Source organism: Staurois parvus, unplaced genomic scaffold (genome assembly GCF_062004578.1).
Source record: "Staurois parvus isolate SC_StPar_1 unplaced genomic scaffold, SC_StPar_1.0 ptg000092l, whole genome shotgun sequence".
Lineage (NCBI taxonomy): Eukaryota > Metazoa > Chordata > Amphibia > Anura > Ranidae > Staurois > Staurois parvus.
The window spans coordinates 772,552-797,268 of NW_028317888.1; the positions used below are offsets into that span (position 1 = coordinate 772,552).

The window sequence follows — 24,717 nt, forward strand, 5'->3', positions numbered from 1 at the left end:
GATGACACAAACCCCCCAAATATGAGATAATATATATTACCGCAACAGTTCAGTACAAAATACAAGTACGTTTTTTTTAGGGCACAAAAATGCAATAAATGACCCTATATTTTGTAAAATATAAAGGACGAGATTGCAGCGAGTAATTAGATATCCAGCGTGTCAGACCTGAAATTTGTGCGCACTCGTGAAATGGTGAACTTCAGTGCCCTATATTATCTATAGGTGACCCTTTCACAGCCCCTCACAGGTCATCAGTATAGAGTACGGAGGAGGTCTGGTGCTAGAATTATCGCTCTCATTCTGGTGTGTGCAACGATATGTAACGTGTATGGCAATCAACGTTTTCATGTGTAGGCGCTCCAGCATGTGCTTTTACATTTGTACATGCGTATATGTGGGGGGGGGGGGGGCTCAGTTTTTTCTTTTGAGGGGATGTTATGTGCTTGGCGGTAACTTTTAATATTTTACCATTAAAAAAAATTACTTTGATGACAGGTTCTCTTTTTTGAGACATCCAAGGTCTAAAAGACCTCCAGTGTCTCCCCTGTACTCCCCTGGATGTAATGCACTGCACACCGCACTGCATTGCATTCTTTGCCGGCCTCTATGGCTGGGAAATCTCTCAACCGGCACCCAGAATTGACATAATGGCGTTGATTTACTAAAGCTGGAGAGTGCAAAATCAGACTCACTTCTGCATAGAAACCAATCGGCTTCTAACCTCCGCTTGTTCAATTAAGTTTTGGCAAAACAACCTGGAAGCTGATTGGCTTCTGTGCAGAACTGAGTCTGATTTTTGCACTCTCCAGCTTTAGTAAATAAACCCCAATGTGACTTCTGGGTCAGGACAAGGAGGGGAACAGACGTGTCTGATTCCCCCCCCCCCCCAGCCGATGGCAGTGAACTGGCCCTGGGCCAGCAGATGGGCAAGTGGAGCCTGGGAGACAGTAGATGCGGAAGGTTCATGCGGGGGGGTGGGAGGCTAGAACTATAGGATGTGTGGAAGCTATCGGCGGCAGCGCTTCCGCCAAAATACTTTCACCTGACAGGTGAGCCCTGCTGCTTGCCCACAGCAGGGCTAAGGGTTCAACAAAACTACCTGCCCGGTGCCTGGAACTACATATCCCAGCATTTGGCGATACAATTTCAACATCCCTGTAGTCTTATCTGTTGTATCTTTTACAACATGTTGTATGTTACCTCCTCCTGACCCCTGCACTATATACTCTGTTGTACATTACATCCTCCTGACCCCTGCACTATATACTCTATGTTGTACATTACATCCTCCTGACCCCTGCACTATATACTCTGTTGTACATTACATCCTCCTGACCCCTGCACTATATACTCTATGTTGTACATTACATACTCCTGACCCCTGCACTATATACTCTGTTGTACATTACATACTCCTGACCCTTGCACTATATACTCTATGTTGTACATTACATACTCCTGACCCCTGCACTATATACTCTGTTTTACATTACATACTCCTGACCCCTGCACTATATACTCTGTTGTACATTACATACTCCTGACCCCTGCACTATATACTCTGTTGTACATTACATACTCCTGACCCTTACACTATATACTCTGTGTTGTACATTACATACTCCTGACCCCTGCACTATATACTCTGTTGTACATTACATACTCCTGACCCTTGCACTATATACTCTATGTTGTACATTACATACTCCTGACCCCTGCACTATATACTCTGTTGTACATTACATCCTCCTGACCCCTGCACTATATACTCTATGTTGTACATTACATACTCCTGACCCCTGAACTATATACTCTATGTTGTACATTACATACTCCTGACCCCTGCACTATATACTCTGTTGTACATTACATACTCCTGACCCCTGCACTATATACTCTGTTGTACATTACATACTCCTGACCCCTGCACTATATACTCTGTGTTGTACATTACATACTCCTGACCCCTGCACTATATACTCTATGTTGTACATTACATCCTCCTGACCCCTGCACTATATACTCTATGTTGTACATTACATACTCCTGACCCCTGCACTATATACTCTATGTTGTACATTACATACTCCTGACCCCTGCACTATATACTCTATGTTGTACATTACATACTCCTGACCCCTGCACTATATACTCTGTGTTGTACATTACATACTCCTGACCCCTGCACTATATACTCTATGTTGTACATTACATACTCCTGACCCCTGCACTATATACTCGATGTAAATAACATCATTCTGATACTATATAGTCCGGGGGTGTTAAAATTTTTGAAATAATGACTTGTCCACGGACTAAATTGGTCTCCAATCTACTTGTCCAGATAAAAATAAAATGTAACCCAAACCGTATTAGGAATGTCGGTTATACAATCAAAAGGGGCTTTATGGTGACTTAAAGGTGTAATATTTTTACCATTGCGCTGTATATCTCCTCCTCCCCCCTACCTGTCTCCAGCCCCGCCCCTGAGGACTAGTAGGGAGGAGAGAGACATTGTAGTGTAATGAGCACTGATTGGCTGCTCCTCTGGAAAGGGGAGTGTCTGGCTTATCCTTCATCCCTTTCACTCCCAGAGCCATTTTTGTGTTTTTTCTTCACAAGTTTAAAAAATGATTTTAGACCTGAAGATGACACAAACCCCCCAAATATGAGATAATATATATTACCGCAACAGTTCAGTACAAAATACAAGTACGTTTTTTTTAGGGCACAAAAATGCAATAAATGACCCTATATTTTGTAAAATATAAAGGACGAGATTGCAGCGAGTAATTAGATATCCAGCGTGTCAGACCTGAAATTTGTGCGCACTCGTGAAATGGTGAACTTCAGTGCCCTATATTATCTATAGGTGACCCTTTCACAGCCCCTCACAGGTCATCAGTATAGAGTACGGAGGAGGTCTGGTGCTAGAATTATCGCTCTCATTCTGGTGTGTGCAACGATATGTAACGTGTATGGCAATCAACGTTTTCATGTGTAGGCGCTCCAGCATGTGCTTTTACATTTGTACATGCGTATATGTGGGGGGGGGGGGGGCTCAGTTTTTTCTTTTGAGGGGATGTTATGTGCTTGGCGGTAACTTTTAATATTTTACCATTAAAAAAAATTACTTTGATGACAGGTTCTCTTTTTTGAGACATCCAAGGTCTAAAAGACCTCCAGTGTCTCCCCTGTACTCCCCTGGATGTAATGCACTGCACACCGCACTGCATTGCATTCTTTGCCGGCCTCTATGGCTGGGAAATCTCTCAACCGGCACCCAGAATTGACATAATGGCGTTGATTTACTAAAGCTGGAGAGTGCAAAATCAGACTCACTTCTGCATAGAAACCAATCGGCTTCTAACCTCCGCTTGTTCAATTAAGTTTTGGCAAAACAACCTGGAAGCTGATTGGCTTCTGTGCAGAACTGAGTCTGATTTTTGCACTCTCCAGCTTTAGTAAATAAACCCCAATGTGACTTCTGGGTCAGGACAAGGAGGGGAACAGACGTGTCTGATTCCCCCCCCCCCCCAGCCGATGGCAGTGAACTGGCCCTGGGCCAGCAGATGGGCAAGTGGAGCCTGGGAGACAGTAGATGCGGAAGGTTCATGCGGGGGGGTGGGAGGCTAGAACTATAGGATGTGTGGAAGCTATCGGCGGCAGCGCTTCCGCCAAAATACTTTCACCTGACAGGTGAGCCCTGCTGCTTGCCCACAGCAGGGCTAAGGGTTCAACAAAACTACCTGCCCGGTGCCTGGAACTACATATCCCAGCATTTGGCGATACAATTTCAACATCCCTGTAGTCTTATCTGTTGTATCTTTTACAACATGTTGTATGTTACCTCCTCCTGACCCCTGCACTATATACTCTGTTGTACATTACATCCTCCTGACCCCTGCACTATATACTCTATGTTGTACATTACATCCTCCTGACCCCTGCACTATATACTCTGTTGTACATTACATCCTCCTGACCCCTGCACTATATACTCTATGTTGTACATTACATACTCCTGACCCCTGCACTATATACTCTGTTGTACATTACATACTCCTGACCCTTGCACTATATACTCTATGTTGTACATTACATACTCCTGACCCCTGCACTATATACTCTGTTTTACATTACATACTCCTGACCCCTGCACTATATACTCTGTTGTACATTACATACTCCTGACCCCTGCACTATATACTCTGTTGTACATTACATACTCCTGACCCTTACACTATATACTCTGTGTTGTACATTACATACTCCTGACCCCTGCACTATATACTCTGTTGTACATTACATACTCCTGACCCTTGCACTATATACTCTATGTTGTACATTACATACTCCTGACCCCTGCACTATATACTCTGTTGTACATTACATCCTCCTGACCCCTGCACTATATACTCTATGTTGTACATTACATACTCCTGACCCCTGAACTATATACTCTATGTTGTACATTACATACTCCTGACCCCTGCACTATATACTCTGTTGTACATTACATACTCCTGACCCCTGCACTATATACTCTGTTGTACATTACATACTCCTGACCCCTGCACTATATACTCTGTGTTGTACATTACATACTCCTGACCCCTGCACTATATACTCTATGTTGTACATTACATCCTCCTGACCCCTGCACTATATACTCTATGTTGTACATTACATACTCCTGACCCCTGCACTATATACTCTATGTTGTACATTACATACTCCTGACCCCTGCACTATATACTCTATGTTGTACATTACATACTCCTGACCCCTGCACTATATACTCTGTGTTGTACATTACATACTCCTGACCCCTGCACTATATACTCTATGTTGTACATTACATACTCCTGACCCCTGCACTATATACTCGATGTAAATAACATCATTCTGATACTATATAGTCCGGGGGTGTTAAAATTTTTGAAATAATGACTTGTCCACGGACTAAATTGGTCTCCAATCTACTTGTCCAGATAAAAATAAAATGTAACCCAAACCGTATTAGGAATGTCGGTTATACAATCAAAAGGGGCTTTATGGTGACTTAAAGGTGTAATATTTTTACCATTGCGCTGTATATCTCCTCCTCCCCCCTACCTGTCTCCAGCCCCGCCCCTGAGGACTAGTAGGGAGGAGAGAGACATTGTAGTGTAATGAGCACTGATTGGCTGCTCCTCTGGAAAGGGGAGTGTCTGGCTTATCCTTCATCCCTTTCACTCCCAGAGCCATTTTTGTGTTTTTTCTTCACAAGTTTAAAAAATGATTTTAGACCTGAAGATGACACAAACCCCCCAAATATGAGATAATATATATTACCGCAACAGTTCAGTACAAAATACAAGTACGTTTTTTTTAGGGCACAAAAATGCAATAAATGACCCTATATTTTGTAAAATATAAAGGACGAGATTGCAGCGAGTAATTAGATATCCAGCGTGTCAGACCTGAAATTTGTGCGCACTCGTGAAATGGTGAACTTCAGTGCCCTATATTATCTATAGGTGACCCTTTCACAGCCCCTCACAGGTCATCAGTATAGAGTACGGAGGAGGTCTGGTGCTAGAATTATCGCTCTCATTCTGGTGTGTGCAACGATATGTAACGTGTATGGCAATCAACGTTTTCATGTGTAGGCGCTCCAGCATGTGCTTTTACATTTGTACATGCGTATATGTGGGGGGGGGGGGGGGCTCAGTTTTTTCTTTTGAGGGGATGTTATGTGCTTGGCGGTAACTTTTAATATTTTACCATTAAAAAAAATTACTTTGATGACAGGTTCTCTTTTTTGAGACATCCAAGGTCTAAAAGACCTCCAGTGTCTCCCCTGTACTCCCCTGGATGTAATGCACTGCACACCGCACTGCATTGCATTCTTTGCCGGCCTCTATGGCTGGGAAATCTCTCAACCGGCACCCAGAATTGACATAATGGCGTTGATTTACTAAAGCTGGAGAGTGCAAAATCAGACTCACTTCTGCATAGAAACCAATCGGCTTCTAACCTCCGCTTGTTCAATTAAGTTTTGGCAAAACAACCTGGAAGCTGATTGGCTTCTGTGCAGAACTGAGTCTGATTTTTGCACTCTCCAGCTTTAGTAAATAAACCCCAATGTGACTTCTGGGTCAGGACAAGGAGGGGAACAGACGTGTCTGATTCCCCCCCCCCCCCCAGCCGATGGCAGTGAACTGGCCCTGGGCCAGCAGATGGGCAAGTGGAGCCTGGGAGACAGTAGATGCGGAAGGTTCATGCGGGGGGGTGGGAGGCTAGAACTATAGGATGTGTGGAAGCTATCGGCGGCAGCGCTTCCGCCAAAATACTTTCACCTGACAGGTGAGCCCTGCTGCTTGCCCACAGCAGGGCTAAGGGTTCAACAAAACTACCTGCCCGGTGCCTGGAACTACATATCCCAGCATTTGGCGATACAATTTCAACATCCCTGTAGTCTTATCTGTTGTATCTTTTACAACATGTTGTATGTTACCTCCTCCTGACCCCTGCACTATATACTCTGTTGTACATTACATCCTCCTGACCCCTGCACTATATACTCTATGTTGTACATTACATCCTCCTGACCCCTGCACTATATACTCTGTTGTACATTACATCCTCCTGACCCCTGCACTATATACTCTATGTTGTACATTACATACTCCTGACCCCTGCACTATATACTCTGTTGTACATTACATACTCCTGACCCTTGCACTATATACTCTATGTTGTACATTACATACTCCTGACCCCTGCACTATATACTCTGTTTTACATTACATACTCCTGACCCCTGCACTATATACTCTGTTGTACATTACATACTCCTGACCCCTGCACTATATACTCTGTTGTACATTACATACTCCTGACCCTTACACTATATACTCTGTGTTGTACATTACATACTCCTGACCCCTGCACTATATACTCTGTTGTACATTACATACTCCTGACCCTTGCACTATATACTCTATGTTGTACATTACATACTCCTGACCCCTGCACTATATACTCTGTTGTACATTACATCCTCCTGACCCCTGCACTATATACTCTGTTGTATATTACCTCCTCCTGATCCCTGCACTATATACTCTATGTTGTACATTACATACTCCTGACCCCTGCACTATATACTCTATGTTATACATTACATACTCCTGACCCCTGCACTATATACTCTATGTTGTACATTCCATACTCCTGACCCCTGCACTATATACTCTGTTGTACATTACATACTCCTGACCCCTGCACTATATACTCTGTTATACATTACATACTCCTGACCCCTGCACTGTATACTCTATATTGTACATTACATCCTCCTGACCCCTGCATTATATACTCTATATTGTACATTACACTCTCCTGACCCCTGCACTATATACTCTATGTAGTAATGTAGTACATTACATACTCCTGACCCATGCACTATATACTCCTATGTAGTAATGTAGTACGTTACATACTCCTGACCCCTGCACTACATATTCCTGACCCCTGCACTATATACTCAATGTAGTACATTACATACTCCTGACCCCTGCACTATATACTCTATGTAGTAATGTAGTACATTACATACTCCTGACCCCTGCATGGCATACCTCTGACCCCTGCACTATATACTCTGTCGTACATAACATACTTCTGACCCCTGCACTATATACTCTATGTTGTTCATTCCATACTCCTGACCCCTGCACTATATACTCTGTTGTACATTACATACTCCTGACCCCTGCACTATATACTCTGTTGTACATTACATACTCCTGACCCATGCACTATATACTCCTATGTAGTAATGTAGTACGTTACATACTCCTGACCCCTGCACTACATACTCCTGACCCCTGCACTATATACTCTATGTAGTAATGTAGTACATTGCATACTCCTGACCCCTGCATGGCATACCTCTGACCCCTGCACTATATACTCTGTCGTACATTACATACTCCTGACCCCTGCACTATATACTCTATGTTGTACATTCCATACTCCTGACCCCTGCACTATATACTCTATGTTGTACATTACATACTCCTGACCCCTGCACTATATACTCTGTTGTACATTACATACTCCTGGCCCCTGCACTATATACTCTATGTTGTACATTCCATACTCCTGACCCCTGCACTATATACTCTATGTTGTACATTCCATACTCCTGACCCCTGCATTATATACTCTATGTTGTACATTACATACTCCTGACCCCTGCACTATATTCTCTATGTTGTACATTACATACTCCTGACCCCTGCACTATATACTCTATGTTGTACATTACATACTCCTGACCCCTGCACTATATACTCTATGTTGTACATTACATACTCCTGACCCCTGCACTATATGCTCCATGTTGTACATTACATACTCCTGACCCCTGCACTATATACTCTATGTTGTACATTACATCCTCCTGACCCCTGCACTATATACTCTATGTTGTACATTACATACTCCTGACCCCTGCACTATATACTTTGTTGTACATTCCATAGACCTGACTTCTGCTCTCCCCCCTCCCCCCACTGCTATATATACACATAATATGGATTCTCTTTTGTTACACCCATTTCCTCCCTGCTGGACATTTTATATCGGATGATGTGATTGGAGCACAGACTTTTACATGGTGATAATAATGTGATAACATCCTCCAACTTTGGACCCTTAAACAGAAAGTGATAATGAGGGAGGAGTCAATACCCCAATGATGGTGGTCTTCAGGATCAGTCCAGTCTTCATCTTGGTTGTTCTCCCCCCATCCTCACTCTCTGACCTCTGGTGGGGCTCAGCCCCGCTGTTCTTCATGACTAAATCATGGAGTAAATAAGGAAGTGCAGTACTTCTTGTGTTGGGAAGATGGCGATGAGTGATAGAGGGGGTGGGGACCCTCGTCCTATAATCCCCTCATCACTGTCCCTCCTATAAAAGACAGTTCTGGTTGTTTCCTCACTCTCTGACTAAGGTCCATGAATAAAGAAATGACCTGGTAGGAGATCAGAGGAGCCATTTCCTAGTTCCCTTAAGGGTGGAATTGTAAGCTCCTCAGAGACCAAGCTGCCTGATGTGGGCAGAGTCCTGGTTTGGGGGAACCAATCAGCTCCTGTCTAGTAATCCTGTTTGTCTTTGTATTTTAGTCCATGGCCAGGAGATGAGGAAAACCTCCGAGGATTGTCTCACTTTGTCTCCAGACTGGAAAGTAGAAGATGAGGACATCACACAGTATAGTCCAGGAGAAAACCCGGCTCCCTCCAATGTCCATCCGGCACCACCCAGTGTAGATGGACCATCGGATTCCTCGTATCCTGAAAAACCTCAAAGTGTGCTGGACCGGGCCGACCTTCCAACAGAGAAGAAGTTCTCCTGTACTGAGTGCGGGAAGTTTTTTTGTTATAAATCCAGACTTAATATGCATAAAAGATCTCACACAGGGGAGAAGCCGTATTCCTGTCCTGAGTGCGGGAAATGTTTTTCACGACGGTCCTATCTTCACACACATCAGAGAGTTCACACTGGGGAGAAGTCATATTCCTGTCCTGAGTGCGGGAAATGTTTTTCAGTGAAGTCCACACTTCATCAACATCTGAGATCTCACACGGGGGAGAAGCCATATTCTTGTCCTGAGTGTGGGAAATGTTTTTCCCTGAAGTCCAATCTTTATAAACATCAGAGATCTCACACGGGGGACAAGCCGTATTCCTGTCCTGAGTGTGGGAAATGTTTTTCAGTGAAGGCTAAACTTCATCAACATCAGAGATCTCACACGGGGGAGAAGCCATATTCCTGTCCTGAGTGTGGGAAATGTTTTTCACAGCAGTTCAGTCTTCATCGACATCAGAGATCTCACACGGGGGAGAAGCCATATTCTTGTCCTGAGTGTGGAAAATGTTTTTCCCTGAAGTCCATTCTTCATAAACATCAGATATCTCACACGGGGGACAAGCCGTATTCCTGTCCTGAGTGTGGGAAATGTTTTTCCCTGAAGTCCAATCTTCATGATCATCAGAGATCTCACACAGGGGAGAAGCCGTATTCCTGTCCTGAGTGTGGGAAATGTTTTTCACAGAAGTCCCATCTTCACACACATCAGAGATCTCACACAGGAGAAACGCTATATTCCTGTCCTGAGTGTGGGAAATGTTTTTCACGGAAATCCTATCTTCACACACATCAAAGATCTCACACGGGGGAGAAGCCGTATTCTTGTCCTGAGTGTGGGAAATGTTTTTCACAGAAGTCCCATCTTCACACACATCAGAGATCTCACACAGGAGAAAAGCCATATTCCTGTCCTGAGTGTGGGAAATGTTTTTCACGGAAATCCTATCTTCACACACATCAAAGATCTCACACAAGGGTTCTGAGTGTGGAAAAGGTTTTTTAGAGATGTCCTGTCTTCATACAGATCAGAGATCTCATGCAGGGGAGAAATCACTTTCCTGTCCTGAGTGAGGGAAATGTTCCTCACTGAAGTCCTGTCTTCCTGTACATCAGGGATCCCACACAACCCTGGTGGTGTATTAGTGCCTTGAGTGCGGGAAATGTCTTCTAGATGAATGTTGCTGGACATCCCAGCTCTCATGTGGGGAAGAAGCACCCCCTGATATACACCTCAGATATACTCCATGGCTGATCTTCATCATGGAAGAAACAGTTGATAAGGAGATCAGAGGTCCCCAAAGACATGGATGAAGTGTGGGACCGGGTTGGCCATTGATGGCAGGAGAAGAATAAAAATGTAGTCCTGACCTAGAGCACTGGGCTGACTTTTTATTGGGGTGCAGCCTACAGTGAAGGAAATGTGTATTTGCTCCCCTGCTGATGGTGAATGTTCGCCCCTCACACAGAAATGATCGGTCTAACAATAGAATGTTCGCTTCTCACACAGAAATGATCGGTCTACCAATGGAATGTTTGGTGTAACAATGAGAGACAGAATACAACAACAAATTCAGCAGAAATGCATCTAACAAATGATGACTGATCTGCATGTTCATGAGGGAAAGAAGGTTTTGATCCCCTATCATTCAGCAGGATTTCTGGCTCCCAGGTGTCTCTCATACAGGTAACAAGCTGAGATTAGAAGCAGTCTCTTAAAGGGAGTGCTGCTAATCTCATTGTGTTACCTGTATAAAAGACACCTTTCCACAGGAGCAATCAAACCATCAGATTCCAAACTCTCCACCATGGCAAAGACCAAAGAGCTGTCCAAGGATGTCAGGGACAAGATGGTAGACCTACACAAGGCTGGACTGGGCTACCAAACTATGGCCAAGCAGCTTGGTGAGAAGGTGACAACAGTTGGTGCAATCATTCACAAATGGAAGAAACACAAAACAAGTGTCAGTCTCCCTAGGTCTGGTGCACCATGCAAGATCTCACCTCGTGGAGTGTCAATGATCATGAGAACAGTGAGGAATCATCCCAGAACTACACGTGAGGATCTTGTCAATGATCTCCAGGCAGCTGGGACCACAGTCACCAAGAAAACAATTGGTAACACACTACGCCGACAAGGACTGAAATCCTGCAGTGCCCGCAAGGTCCCTCTGCTCAAGAAAGCACATGTCCAGGCCCGCCTGAAGTCTGCCACTGAACATCTGAATGATGCAGAGGAGGACTGGTGGGAAGTGTTGTGTTCAGATGAGACCAAAATCCAGCTCTTTGGCATCAACTCAACTCGCCGTGTTTGTAGGAGGAGGAATGCTGCCTATGACCCCAAGAACACCATCCCAACTGTGAAACATGGTGGTGAAAACATTCTGCTTTGGGGGTGTTTATCTGCTAAGGGGACAGGGCAATGTACCGTCTAATCTTGGGTGAGAACCTTCTTCCCTCAGCCAGGGCATTGAAAATGGGTGGTGGATGGGTGTTATAGCATGACAATGACCCGAAACACACGGCCAAGGCAACAAAGGAGCGGCTCAAGAAGAAGCACATTAAGGTCCTGGAGTGGCCTAGCCAGTCTCCACACCTTCATCTGATTGAAAATCTGTGGAGGGAGCTGAAAGTTTGAGTTGCCAAACGTCAGCCACCAAACCTTAATGACTTGGAGAGGATCTGTCAAGAGGAGTGGGCCAAAATCCCTCCTGAGATGTGTGTGAATCTGGGGGCCAACTCCAGGAAATGTCTTACCTCTGTGATTGCTAACAAGGGATTTGACACTAAGTACTAAGTCATGTTTTGTGAAGGGGATCAAATCCTTATTTCCCTCATGAACATGCAGATTAGTCATCATTTGTTAGACATGCGTTTCTGCTGAATTTGTTGTTGCTATTCTGTCCCTCAGTGTTACAATACACCGAACATTCGATTTAGACCGATCATTTCTGTGTGAGGGGCAAACATTCAACATCAGCAGGGGAGCAAATACGCATTTCCTTCACTGTATGTCTACATATGGGGTCTGGGTAGAGGGGAATCACCGGAAAATATTTCTACTCTTTGATTTTGTGCAAATCGTTTCTGTTTTCACTTTGAAGGGCGATATTATGTGTGGTTTGTAAAAGGGATTGGCCCAATAGATACCACCCCACTTAGAGAATAGATGAACTAATATGACCAGCATTCATTCAGCCATGTCACATTTTGGTCTTTTCATAAAGTGATTTCCTATGATCATTGGCTCCATCTAGTGGCCATAATGTATTGAACTGTTTTTGCTGATTGAGGCATTTTGGAGCCTCACTATGGCCACTAGATGGAGCTGACGATTATAGGAAATCAGTGTTTATTAAAATATGGCCAGAATTTGTCACGGCTGGACACATGCTTGTCTCTCTCTCCCAACGTATTTTTAGTTTACTATGTTAGGGGTGGTGTCATACAAATGCCGGAGATCACACTCATACATTTATGAGCACAGTACTTATTAATGAACATACATTGAATAAAACCTCAGGATTAAACCAACCATTGATTTTAAACAAAAAAAAACCCTATTTGTCCTTTAGATGGCGCTAAGAATCAGTAATTCGCTCCACCTACTATATGAAAGGGTTCATAGTTCACTCACTTTTGCTCTGTGCCTACTAACTGGTTTGTTGTACATACAAGATGTTCCCGTGGGATGTGAATGCTGGTATCTATGCACACATTTCTTGTTTATAGAAATCACAGAAGTCACTATCCTGTTGTATTTTTGTTATGACTCGCCATGGAGTAGTTTAATGAAATCTCTATTCTGTATTCTGATTGGTGCTTTATGGAAACCGCCTGAAATATGCCGCGTTATCATTTATTATTAAAGCTTGATGAATAATAAAGAAGTCACATTTTGCATCACACATCCAGATGTCTGACTTGTATTATTCCCAAAGTACTTTGAACTGGATGTTTGTATGGAGGAGGAGGCCGGCATAAATTGATGTTCCTGACAGAAGTGGTGTCAGAAGTGGGATAGGATCGGCCATCAGAGGTAAGTGAGCATTTTTTGTCTTCCTTTCCCCTGATCGCCCCCTATCTCCACCAAGCCTCTGTGCTGCGGTAGCATGAGGAATTGTCCGCTGGAGCTTTGGGAGCTCGCGGGGTTAAACAGAACCTAGGTTGATGTATAAGAAATGTGTGTATGTCCTCCATACAATCATACAGAGTAGTGTGTTCAGTGATTATGTACGCTTGTAACCAGAGAAACTGTTCAGTAGATGTATTCTAAGTCTCTGTAGGACTGTGAGACGCCCCATCTACTCAGGGAGGAGATTTCTCCATTGACCTGGGATAGGTGAAAGCATGGTGACAGTCTGAAGGAGTCACAATAGGGGTGTACCTGTCCAGGTGATTTTCAGCCTTGAAGCACTTGTGCAGTTGAGGAGAATTTTGTCGGAGCTCTATGTGAGTTCAGTCCAGCTTCACCCGGCACAAAGAGTCATCACCGGCAGAGAAACACATAGGCCAGCTCACATAATATTGCTTCTTTGCTTTGCAGTGATGATGGGAAACTCCCAAGGTAAGGGGAAGTACCCAGACCCTCCGGAGCCACCGTGTAAAGTATTCAGAGGAAGAAAACTGTTAAAGAAATGTACTAAGGAAGATGGATCATCTCTAGAAAAATCCCAACTACCAGCTAATGAGACATGTAAAGAGTATGTTGCCAGAGTGTCACCTTGGGATTGTTGTCTTGTCCCATGAGTGGACAGCTTGGTGGGGTGGAGTTCAACCATGGGTAGTGCCAGTCCTTTTCCCAGAGATGGGGACAATGATGATTTTCACATGGATATGATAAAGGAGATATGTTTAGGGGATAAAACTGACTTTCCCTATTTTGGTCCAGATCCTGAGTGGGATATGAAATATATGAGAGGGGGAGCATTGAATTGGTTGAAGTATGGCCCAGGATATAAGTACCCGACACCAATCCCTTCTGCCCCAGTAGCTAAACAGACTCATAATCCTTTTTTTGCCACTTCTTTGACGCCTGACACTGCGCTTCCTGATTATATTCAGCTGTATCCTCTGTTCACTAAGGATGAGGATTATTTGTTGTCTCGGAGGAGAAACGCATTACATTCTGCCCCAGCCCAAGAGCCCCCACCGTCTCACACTGATGAAAGAGGCCATTTGGCAGTGATCAGTGGTGATGTGGAAGACTCTTAGGCCCTGATTTACTATTGTGCCTGGGTGCATATTCGTGGGCGAATGCCCAATTTTAATGAGCGACTGTCTACTTTTACCCCACAATGTGATTTACTATTGAGCAGCGTCCATAAGTAGATGCCAAATCGAATTTACTAACGAGACACACGTCAGGAATCAGACTCACAAAGCAGACTTGCTAAGAGGCATGTCTAACACCATGAAAAATCACTGCAGAGACGTTCACTTTGAAATTTGCTTTGCCAAATATCAGGACTTCACTTTAAACAATATCTGCCATTTCAAAAAAAAATTAAAATGTGTTAAAAGTAGTTTTTTTCAAGCAAATCAACACAGTAAAAAACTAGACGCCTGTGCAGTGTCTTTGGCTAATATAAATGCGCATGTGCAGAACACATTTTAGACGTCCTCTGTGGGCGCTTGCTTTTTAGCCACTGCTCAATAGTAAATCTCAGTGTGGATTCCTCTGACAGCCGGCACTCGGTCACGTCTCCTGTGTGTGGAGTCCTCTGACAGCCGACACTCGGCCACGTCTCCTGTGTGTGGATTCCTCTGACAGCCGGCACTCGGTCACGTCTCCTGTGTGTGGATTCCTCTGACAGCCGGCACTCGGTCACGTCTCCTGTGTGTGGATTCCTCTGACAGCCGGCACTCGGTCACGTCTCCTGTGTGTGGAGTCCTCTGACAGCCGGCACTCGGTCACGTCTCCTGTGTGTGGATTCCTCTGACAGCCGGCACTCGGTCACGTCTCCTGTGTGTGGAGTCCTCTGACCGCCGGCACTCGGTCGCGTCTCCTGTATGTGGAGTCCTCTGACAGCCGGCACTCGGTCGCGTCTCCTGTGTGTGGATTCCTCTGACAGCCGGCACTCGGTTGCGTCTCCTGTGTGTGGAGTCCTCTGACAGCCGGCACTCGGTCGCGTCTCCTGTGTGTGGAGTCCTCTGACAGCCGGCACTCGGTCACGTCTCCTGTGTGTGGAGTCCTCTGACAGCCGGCACTCGGTCGCGTCTCCTGTGTGGGGAGTCCTCTGACAGCCGGAGCTCGGTCACGTCTCCTGTGTGTGGAGTCCTCTGACAGCCGGCACTCGGTCACGTCTCCTGTGTGTGGAGTCCTCTGACAGCCGGAACTCGGTCACGTCTGGTATGGATATTAAGGGGGAACTCCATGCTAAAATTTAAAAAAAAAAAAACAGCGTGGGTCCCCCTCAATATCCATACCAGTCCCTTATCCGAGCATGCAGCCCGGCAGGTCAGGAAAGGGGGGGGGGGATGAGCTAGCGCCCCCCCCTCCTGAACCATACCAGGCCACATGCCCTCAACATAGGGGGGGTGCTTTGGGGCAGGGGGGCTCCCCCCCAAAGCACCTTGTCCCCATGTCGATGAGGAAAAGGGCCTCTTCCCCACAACCCTGGCCGGTGGTTGTGGGGGTCTGCGGGTGGGGGGCTTATCAGAATCTGGAAGCCCCCTTTAACAAGGGGGCCCCCAGATCCCGGCCCCCCCTATGTGAATGAGTCTGCGGTATATGGTCCCCCGACTCATTCACAAAAAAACTAAGTGTGGTGTAAAAAAACACAGTACAGGGTCTTTGACAAGTCCTTTATTTAAACAATGTCCCCCGAAGTAGATCCAACGTCAATCACAGCGGCGACCCGAATAAAGAAAGAAAAAAGTTCCGCTCCCGTCGGAGGCTTCCAGCCTTGTGAAAAAAAGGCTAGCTGACAGTTCTTATATAGGTATGGGGCGGGGCCAGCCGGGCACATCATCCCCGCCCCTTACCTTTTTGAGAACTGTCACCCTGTCTCTCCACTGAGGCTAACTAGCTGAATGCAGGAGACAGTCTGACAGTTCTTATATATAGGTATGGGGCGGGGCCAGCCGGGGACATCATCCGAGTGACCCGCCCCATGTCACATGCTTGCTGTTCCCGACTGGCCCCGCCCCATACCTATATATAAGAACTGTCAGACTGTCTCCTGCATTCAGCTAGTTAGCCTTTAGATTTTTTATCTGTTAAAAGATCAGCCAATTTGCTGATCATTGCAGCTAAAATCGGCGGATCTGTAAAATTGGCCGATTTTTATCCAAATTTACCAATTAAAAAAGTGGCAAAATCCCCAAAAATGGCTGACCAATTTACCCCAGTAACGGCCCGAAAATCACCCGATTTTTTTTTTGGACGATTTTAGACCCATCTAAAGCAGGCCATAGATGGGACTAAAATCGGCAGATTTTTCTGCCGAAAAAAAAACCTAACGATTTTTGGGCTGTTAGTGGGATAATTGGTCAGCCATTTTTTGGGATTTTGGCACATTTTTTTTATCAGTAAATTTGGAAAAAAAATTTCCAACTTTACTGATAAACAAAATATGCTAAAATCCCGAAAAATGGCTGACCAATTATCCCACTAACGGAAGAGGCCCTTGTCCCCATTAACATGGGGACAAGGTGTTATGGATTTGGTAAAATGCCTATTTTGTTTCCTATTGAATATATATATATATACGCTATTTCTATAAGTTTTATAAATATTTACTTTTATACTTTAATACTATTTCTTTCCACATATTTATAAATGTTTAGCATGAATATATATGCTGTGTGAATATTTTCTGCCTGCTGGGCTTTGTGGTACTTAAAGAAATCCTTGCTTAAGAAATATTTGCTCACAGGAACAGACCCCCTCCCATCGTGTGATTTGGAAGACAAAAGAATGTTTTTCTCTTTTTAAGATAAGACTGAAGAAGATCACACCTATACCATGTCGGAGATTGTTTTCGTGTAAAGTGACCAATCAAAGACTAATATAATGCTTATGCTGTTATCACGTGATGTTCGCATCATTTTTCATATATAAGCTCACGGTTTTATTTCAATAAATTAGAGAGAAGTTTTCACAGACCAAACGTGTCAGTGTGAGTTTCTTCATGTGCGCACATTCCAAAAGCTGGCCAGCATCATAAATTAGGACAGGAACAGATAAGCACTGGACAATTTAAGTCCAATACTAAATCATCTGGTGCCGAGAAACCCGGGAATTCTGGGTAATGAACCTGCAGCCAGCCGACATCAAAAGGCATTAAGTGTCAGTCAAACTGGACAGGCTGGAGATTGATCACCTCTGGTGCATGGTAAGATATATTTTGCTATCTTACCATTGCTTATCCTGTCTTTGTTGTTGATTCATACCTGTGCCTAGTACGGCTGCTAAAGGTCACTAAAAGCAGGTAACCTTGCTTGCCCGAAGTTTATTTAAATATACCTGCATGTGCTTATCTGTTACCTGGGTTTCTGTTGTGTGTGTTTTTTATGTATCAGTCTTGAGGTGGAAGAGGAGTGGACCTACTGAGGGTTTTGACACATAATTTCTCTGGGTGTGTGGTAACCTTGTGTGTTGACCACAAGAGAGGAGGTGTCGGGTTACGCGTCACTGTAGTGTGACGGCGGGGTGCCGTAACTGTTTGTGTGGGTTACGAAGAGTTACTCAGTGATCTGTACTCTAGCCCACCAAGATAGACTGATATGTTATGTCCTAAATGTGTGTCTGGTTTAATGTTTGCCATTCATGAAGACGGTTGGGGTTTGTTAAGGGTTAAAGAGATAGGATATAGTCAGGAATTGTTAGGATGTCATCCTCTGTTTTCTGATTTGCCTGAAGTGTTAGTTTTCCGCCTTAATGTGCATTACCCTGTAAGGGGGGGTATTGGGAAATCAATTCAGCAGATAGAAGCAGAGGCGAGAGAGGGGGGGCATAGTATAGAAAGGTGCCCCTGCCAATTAGAACAGCTGGAAGATTGTGAACAGAGTGAGCAGCAGCCTGTGAAGAGTCTTGGGTTTCTGTTAGGAAGGACCAGAGACAGGAGGAGATGGGTCAGAAGCTGATGAGACCCCTAGAAAGGAATGTTAGCACGTGACCTGGTTGCACAGAGGGAGGGGGAGCAGTATGTGAAGGAACTAGTTAAGTTAGAAAGTATATGGAATCAAAGATAAAGAATGGCGAAGAAAAAAAAAAAAAGAAAAGAGGAGAAAGATGTCTTAGTTGACAAATATTTGCTGAAAACAGCAAGAAGCTTGGTATAATGTAGCCAAAGTTATCCACAAAGAGTAGTGGACAGAACAGGTATTGCTACAGGAAAAAAAACAAAAAAAAAACAAAAACTGTTTATGTGTACCATTAATGTGTTAAATATTGAAAAGGATTACTGGCATGTCATATTGTAAAGAAGGGAGAAGGAAGTGAAGCAGTTAAAAAGTTATCTAAAGTAGCAAAAGTTTGTAAGCTGAAGGTCAGGACTGGCATACATCATTGTAGGAACAGAGAGGAATGTTATGTGAAAAAGGTTTGCTGAACGTGACAGAAGCTTGGTAAAAAAAAAAAAACTGTAAAAGCGTTGCATAAAGGATAGTTGGAAGAAATTCAATAAAATGGCGATTGTATAATGTATCATAAAAGTGAAAATGGAAGCCCTATGATGATAGAATTCAGGACAAAGGAGGGCAGGGACAGCCCTGCCCTTTTGTCTAACGCCTACTTTATTCCCATAATCCCAGCCCTGCCCAGTACACTTCCTGCTAGCAGCCATCTTGCTACACCTGTGTTGTCATTTCCTGCCCTGCCCAGTACACTTCCTGATGGCAGCCATCTTGCTACACCTGCTTTGTCCCTTCCTGCCCAGCCCAGTACACTTCCTGAAGGCAGCCATCTTGCTGCTCCTGCTTTGTCCCTTCCTGCCCAGCCCAGTACACTTCCTGGAGGCGGCCATATTGGTACACCAAATTAGACAAATGGAAGGCCAACGCCTCGAGTGAGCCGCCTCTACCCAGTGTGTCCGGTCTTACAAGTCAATGGTACATTCTACGTAGCACCGGATGTGCTGAGCAGAATCCAAAGTTGTTTATGGTCCACAGGACCCGAAGATATTGGACGTTTAAAAGGTACCCCCAATTATGGTGGAACTGAAGCCTGGAGCTCCCCTACCCAGGAAACCACAGTACCCACTGAAACCAGCGCAATCCAAGGCAATTTTGAAGCAGGTCAAGTCCCTTGTGGTAAACTGTGCACTCATACCTTGTACCTCTCCATGTAATACACTTTTGTTCCCGATAAGAAAAGAAGACACCCAAAGGAGAACCAGAGAAGTACAGGATGGTACAGGACCTCCGAGCAGTGAATGAAGCCACTGTCTTAGAGACACCTATCGTTCCAAATCCCCACACTTTACTCACAGGGGTACCTCCAACAGCAAAGTATTTCACCGTGTATCTTCCCTGCAGATATTTCTTCGTTTTTTTATCCATGAGGGGCGGCAATACACCTGGGCAGTTATGCCACAAGGGGGCGCAAAATTTCCTGAGCCAGTTTGCCAAAGCCATGACCACCATACTGGGCACGTGGCAAAAGGAACATTCAGCAGTGGTCCTTCTTCAATATGTGGATGACTTTTCCTCTGTGCTGATGACCTGCCCACGGCTGAAGAAGCCTCAGAGAGTTTACTATGTTACTTGGCACACCAAGGCTGTAAGGCCTCTAAACCGAAGTTGTAATGGTGCTCTACAACAGTCGTGTTCTTGGGCCACTGCCTCTCACATGGAACAAGGCATCTTACGGAGGAAAGAGTTAAGGCCATCCAGAACTTGCCACTCCCTTTAGGCCAGAAGCCACTCCATGCCTTTCTTGACCTCATATCCTACTGTAGGTCATGGATTCCTGATGTTTCTTGGTTTATGCAACCACTCTACGATGCTCTCAAGTCTGAGCCCTTCCATCTGTCCGAAGAGGCCGCCTCCAACTTTTTGGCTCTAAAACGCTTACTTTCTTCAGCCCCAGCCCTAGGTCTACCAGACTACGAGAAACCTTTCAAACTGTTCGTGTCTGAACGCCAAGGCCATGGCACAGGAGTATTGGCCCAGACCCACGGAAACTGCCTACGACCTGTAGGCTACTACTCATGCCGTTTGGACCCAGTGGCTAGAGGAGCACCCTCGTGTCTGCGTGCAGTTTTCGCTGCTCCAGCTCTGCTGGATAAGACCTCTGATATCGTACTGGGACATGAACTTGTTCTTCTGGCACCGTATGCCATTGCTGCCATTTTAAACCAAGTCCAACCTAAACATTTGTCCACAACGAGGCATCTTAGACTACAGTGTTCCCTCCAATTTCCTGATAATGTCACTCTCCTACGTTGCCAAACCCTGAATACGGCCACTCTCCTCCCAATTGCTGAGGGGGGTAATGAAGGTAATGCAGAAAGTGGAGAGGATGATGGAGCCACTGAGCCTCATAATTTTCTTGAAGTGATGAAAATGGAAATCTTCCATCTCCCCACAGTGAGTGAAACACCACTGCAGGACCCAGACTTCACCTTTTTTGTTGATGGTTCCAGATATGCAGACGATGGAGGCAAATATTTTACAGGATTTGTGGTCACTACTGCAGACACAGTCCTACAGGCAAGAGTCCTATCACCAGAAATATCTGCACAGGGAGCTGAATTTCAAGCACTTACAACAGCATGCCAGATGGTGGAAGGAAAAAGGGCCAATATCTACACAGACTCCAGATATGCCTTTGGGGTGGCCCATGACTTTGGACCCACATGGAAGGCAAGAGGATTTATGACTGCGGCAGGTACGTCCAAAAGACATGGAGCAGCCATTGGACAACTGCTGGAAGCACTCCTTCTACCCATTCAAGTGGCTATTCTGAAGGTAAAAGCTCATGGGAAATTAAACTCTTCAGAAGCCAAAGGCAATAATCTGGCGGCAAAACGAGCGGCCATGGGATCACCAGAAATGGAAGGAGAGGTGACCGGAGAGTGGGAACCAATATTCACCTTACAGACCATACCTGTGGACAGAAGCTACCTCAAGGAATTCCAAGAAGCAGCAAGTTCAGAAGAAAAAGAAAGCTGGAGATGGAGAGGAGCTATTCTCAAAGACGGTCTGTTTGAGTGCAACAAGAGGCTTTGTTTACCCAAGAATATGTTTCCAGCTGTAGTCCAGTGGGCACACGGAGCAGCCCATCTGTCAAAGAGCCTCATGAACTCTTTTATCAACAAGTACGATATAGCGCCTGGAATCACCACATTGACGAACAATTTTTGCAGAACATGTGCCATCTGTGCAAAAATGCAATCCGGGACGCACAGAGAAGACACTACAGAAACACTTGGCCAAACCCCTATACCCTTTTCATAGGATACAAATTGACCATATCCAGATGCCAAAGAGTGGGTGGTTGAGTACACCCTAGTGGTGTTGGACATGTTTTCCAGTTGGCCAGAGGCCTTTGCTGTAACTAATATGACTGCTAAAACAACTGCGAAGAAACTCCTCACTGAGGTTGTATGCAGATATGGGCTTCCAAAGGTGATAGAGAGTGACCAGGGCCCCGCCTTCACAGCTTCAGTAACCAATGAAATATGGGCGGCATTAGGAGTCACTCTGGCATTCCATACCCCCTATCACCCCCAAAGTAGTGGAAAAATAGAAAGAATGCTAAAAAATGGCCCAAGAGACTGGCATGAGTTGGCCAGACAGTCTGCTTATTGCCCTATTTAGTGTCAGATACACAACAAGAGAGAACACTCCCTATCCCCTTATGAGATTTTGTTTAGCTCAGCCCCCAGACTTGGTTGTTATTTTCCACAACAGTTGCAATTACAATCTGATGTGTTAACTGATTATGTGACTGTATTATCACGTGAATTAACCCGTATCCATGTCCAACTGTTTTCTCCATTCCAGATTCTGAGTCAGATACAGGAACTCACAGCCTATTACCCGGAGATTGGGTATTAGTAAAGAAATTTATGAGGAAACATTCCCTTGAGCCAAGATATGATGGTCCATTCCAAGTTCTGCTGACCACAGCCCCTTCTGACAAGGTGGCCGGGAAGAACACTTGGATACACGCCTCCCACTGCAAGAAAGTCCCAAACCCTGAGGGAAAGGCGTCATCTACACCATGACAACTATGTTGTATATCCTTTTTCTAATGAGTCTGATAGAGGCTCAACAGGTGGATATCACCGAAATAGGTGACACCACTATATTTTGGTACAACTCATCCAACACTCATGTAGCTATTTTCACCTTTGATTTCTGTAGTATAGATCCCATGTGGTGCTATGACCATAATCTATATGATCTTAATACAACGAGCATGTTCTGATAGTAGTGACCAGGTATACATATGTGTCATGGATGATTACTGGGGACCAAAAGATTAGAATCAGATTGGAAGGGATTTGGACTGGTGAGTATGCTCTTACAAAGGCCATTATGCCTCTCCACATCCTAGCAGAGAATACCCCTGACCCAACGCCTGGCCGTAGGAGGAAACAAAAAGCTCCTTCTGGTAGTTTTGACCCACATGTGTATATAGATGCCATTGGAGTCCCAAGGGGGGTGCCTAATGAATTTAAAGCAAGAGACCAAGTAAAAGCAGGCTTTGAATCCCTGATTCCCATGATAACTGTTAATAAAAATGTAGATTAGATAAATTACATATACTACAACCAACAGAGGTTTGTGAATTACACCAGAGATGCCCTCTAAGGAATCATTGACCAGCTAGCCCCTGCATCCTACATGACATTCCAGAATAGGATGGCTCTGGACATGATTTTAAAATGTCTGTAAAATGATAGAAGGAACCGGAACATGTTGTACATATATTCCTGACAATACTGGCCCGAATGGTAAGGTTACTCTGGCTATAAAGAAATTGGAAGATCTGTCAGTTGAGTTGAAAAAGAATTCAGGGATCACAGACTTGTGGGATCAATATTTCAGTTGGATGAGTGGGTGGCAAAAGATACTTGCCCAAATAGGGGTAACTGTACTAATAATTCTGATTCTCCTGGTCCTGGTTGTATGCTGTGTTATACCATGTGTGAGGAAATTGATGAGCAAAGCTGTAGACAACAGAACACCTATCTTCCTGAACCAGGAGCAAGAGGATCTCCACATGATAGATGAAGGAAAACCTTATACCCCATTACGGTCCCTCCCCGCCAATAGTAATCCCACAATTTTGTAGGGATAGCATCTGACTTCCTTATGTACAAAGTCTGTGGCAAGGGGGGTGATGAAATAGTCATCACCCGTCTAACGTACAGCATAAAGAGTTCCAAGGTACATAAGGACAGATGAGCGAGGTCTTATAGGGACAGAGGAAAATAGTCATTTTAAGGGGGGACTGTGATGGATTTGGTAAAATGCCTATTTCGTTTCCTATTGAATATATATATTAGAGATGAGCGAAGAAATGAAAAATTCGATTCGGCTGATTCGGCGAATTCCAGTATGAAATTCGATTCGATGCGAATTTCTCCGCTACGAAGATGACTTATAAAAAGGGTTTCTAGGCTTCAGAGAGCCTTTAAATTAGTGCAGAACACTGTACCTTTAATTTAAATGCCCTTGGAGATGAGGAAGGAGAAGGAGAAGGAGAAGGATGAGAAGGAGAAGGAGAAGAAGGAGAAGGAGAAGGATGAGAAGAAGGAGAAGGATGAGAAGAAGGAGAAGGATGAGAAGAAGGAGAAGGATGAGAAGAAGGAGAAGGAGAAGGATGAAGAGAAGGAGAAGGATGAGAAGAAGGAGAAGGAGAAGGATGAGAAGAAGGAGAAGGAGAAGGATGAGAAGAAGGAGAAGGAGAAGGATGAGAAGAAGGAGAAGGAGAAGGATGAGAAGAAGGAGAAGGATGAGAAGAAGAAGGATGAGAAGAAGGAGAAGGAGAAGGATGAGAAGAAGGAGAAGGAGAAGGATGAGAAGAAGGAGAAGGATGAGAAGAAGGAGAAGGAGAAGGATGAGAAGAAGGAGAAGGATGAGAAGAAGGAGAAGGAGAAGGATGAGGAGAAGGAGAAGGATGAGAAGAAGGAGAAGGATGAGAAGAAGGAGAAGGAGAAGGATGAGAAGAAGGAGAAGGATGAGAAGATGGAGAAGGATGAGAAGAAGGAGAAGGAGAAGGATGAGAAGATGGAGAAGGAGAAGGATGAGAAGAAGGAGAAGGAGAAGGATGAGAAGAAGGAGAAGGAGAAGGATGAGAAGAAGGAGAAGGATGAGAAGAAGGAGAAGGATGAG

The 24,717-nt window shown here is 44.6% G+C and overlaps 1 protein-coding gene across 1 annotated transcript in view; it reads left to right on the plus strand.

The window, feature by feature from the left end:
- LOC149468101 (uncharacterized) overlaps window positions 1-10,973 on the plus strand; it is a 94,134-nt gene extending 83,161 nt beyond the window's left edge. Inside the window, 1 exon segment of the mRNA XM_089670670.1 lies at window positions 9,185-10,973. Within this exon segment, the coding sequence (XP_089526796.1) occupies window positions 9,185-10,429 (1,245 nt within the window). The 3' untranslated portion in view covers window positions 10,430-10,973.
- Window positions 10,974-24,717: the final 13,744 nt, after the last annotated feature.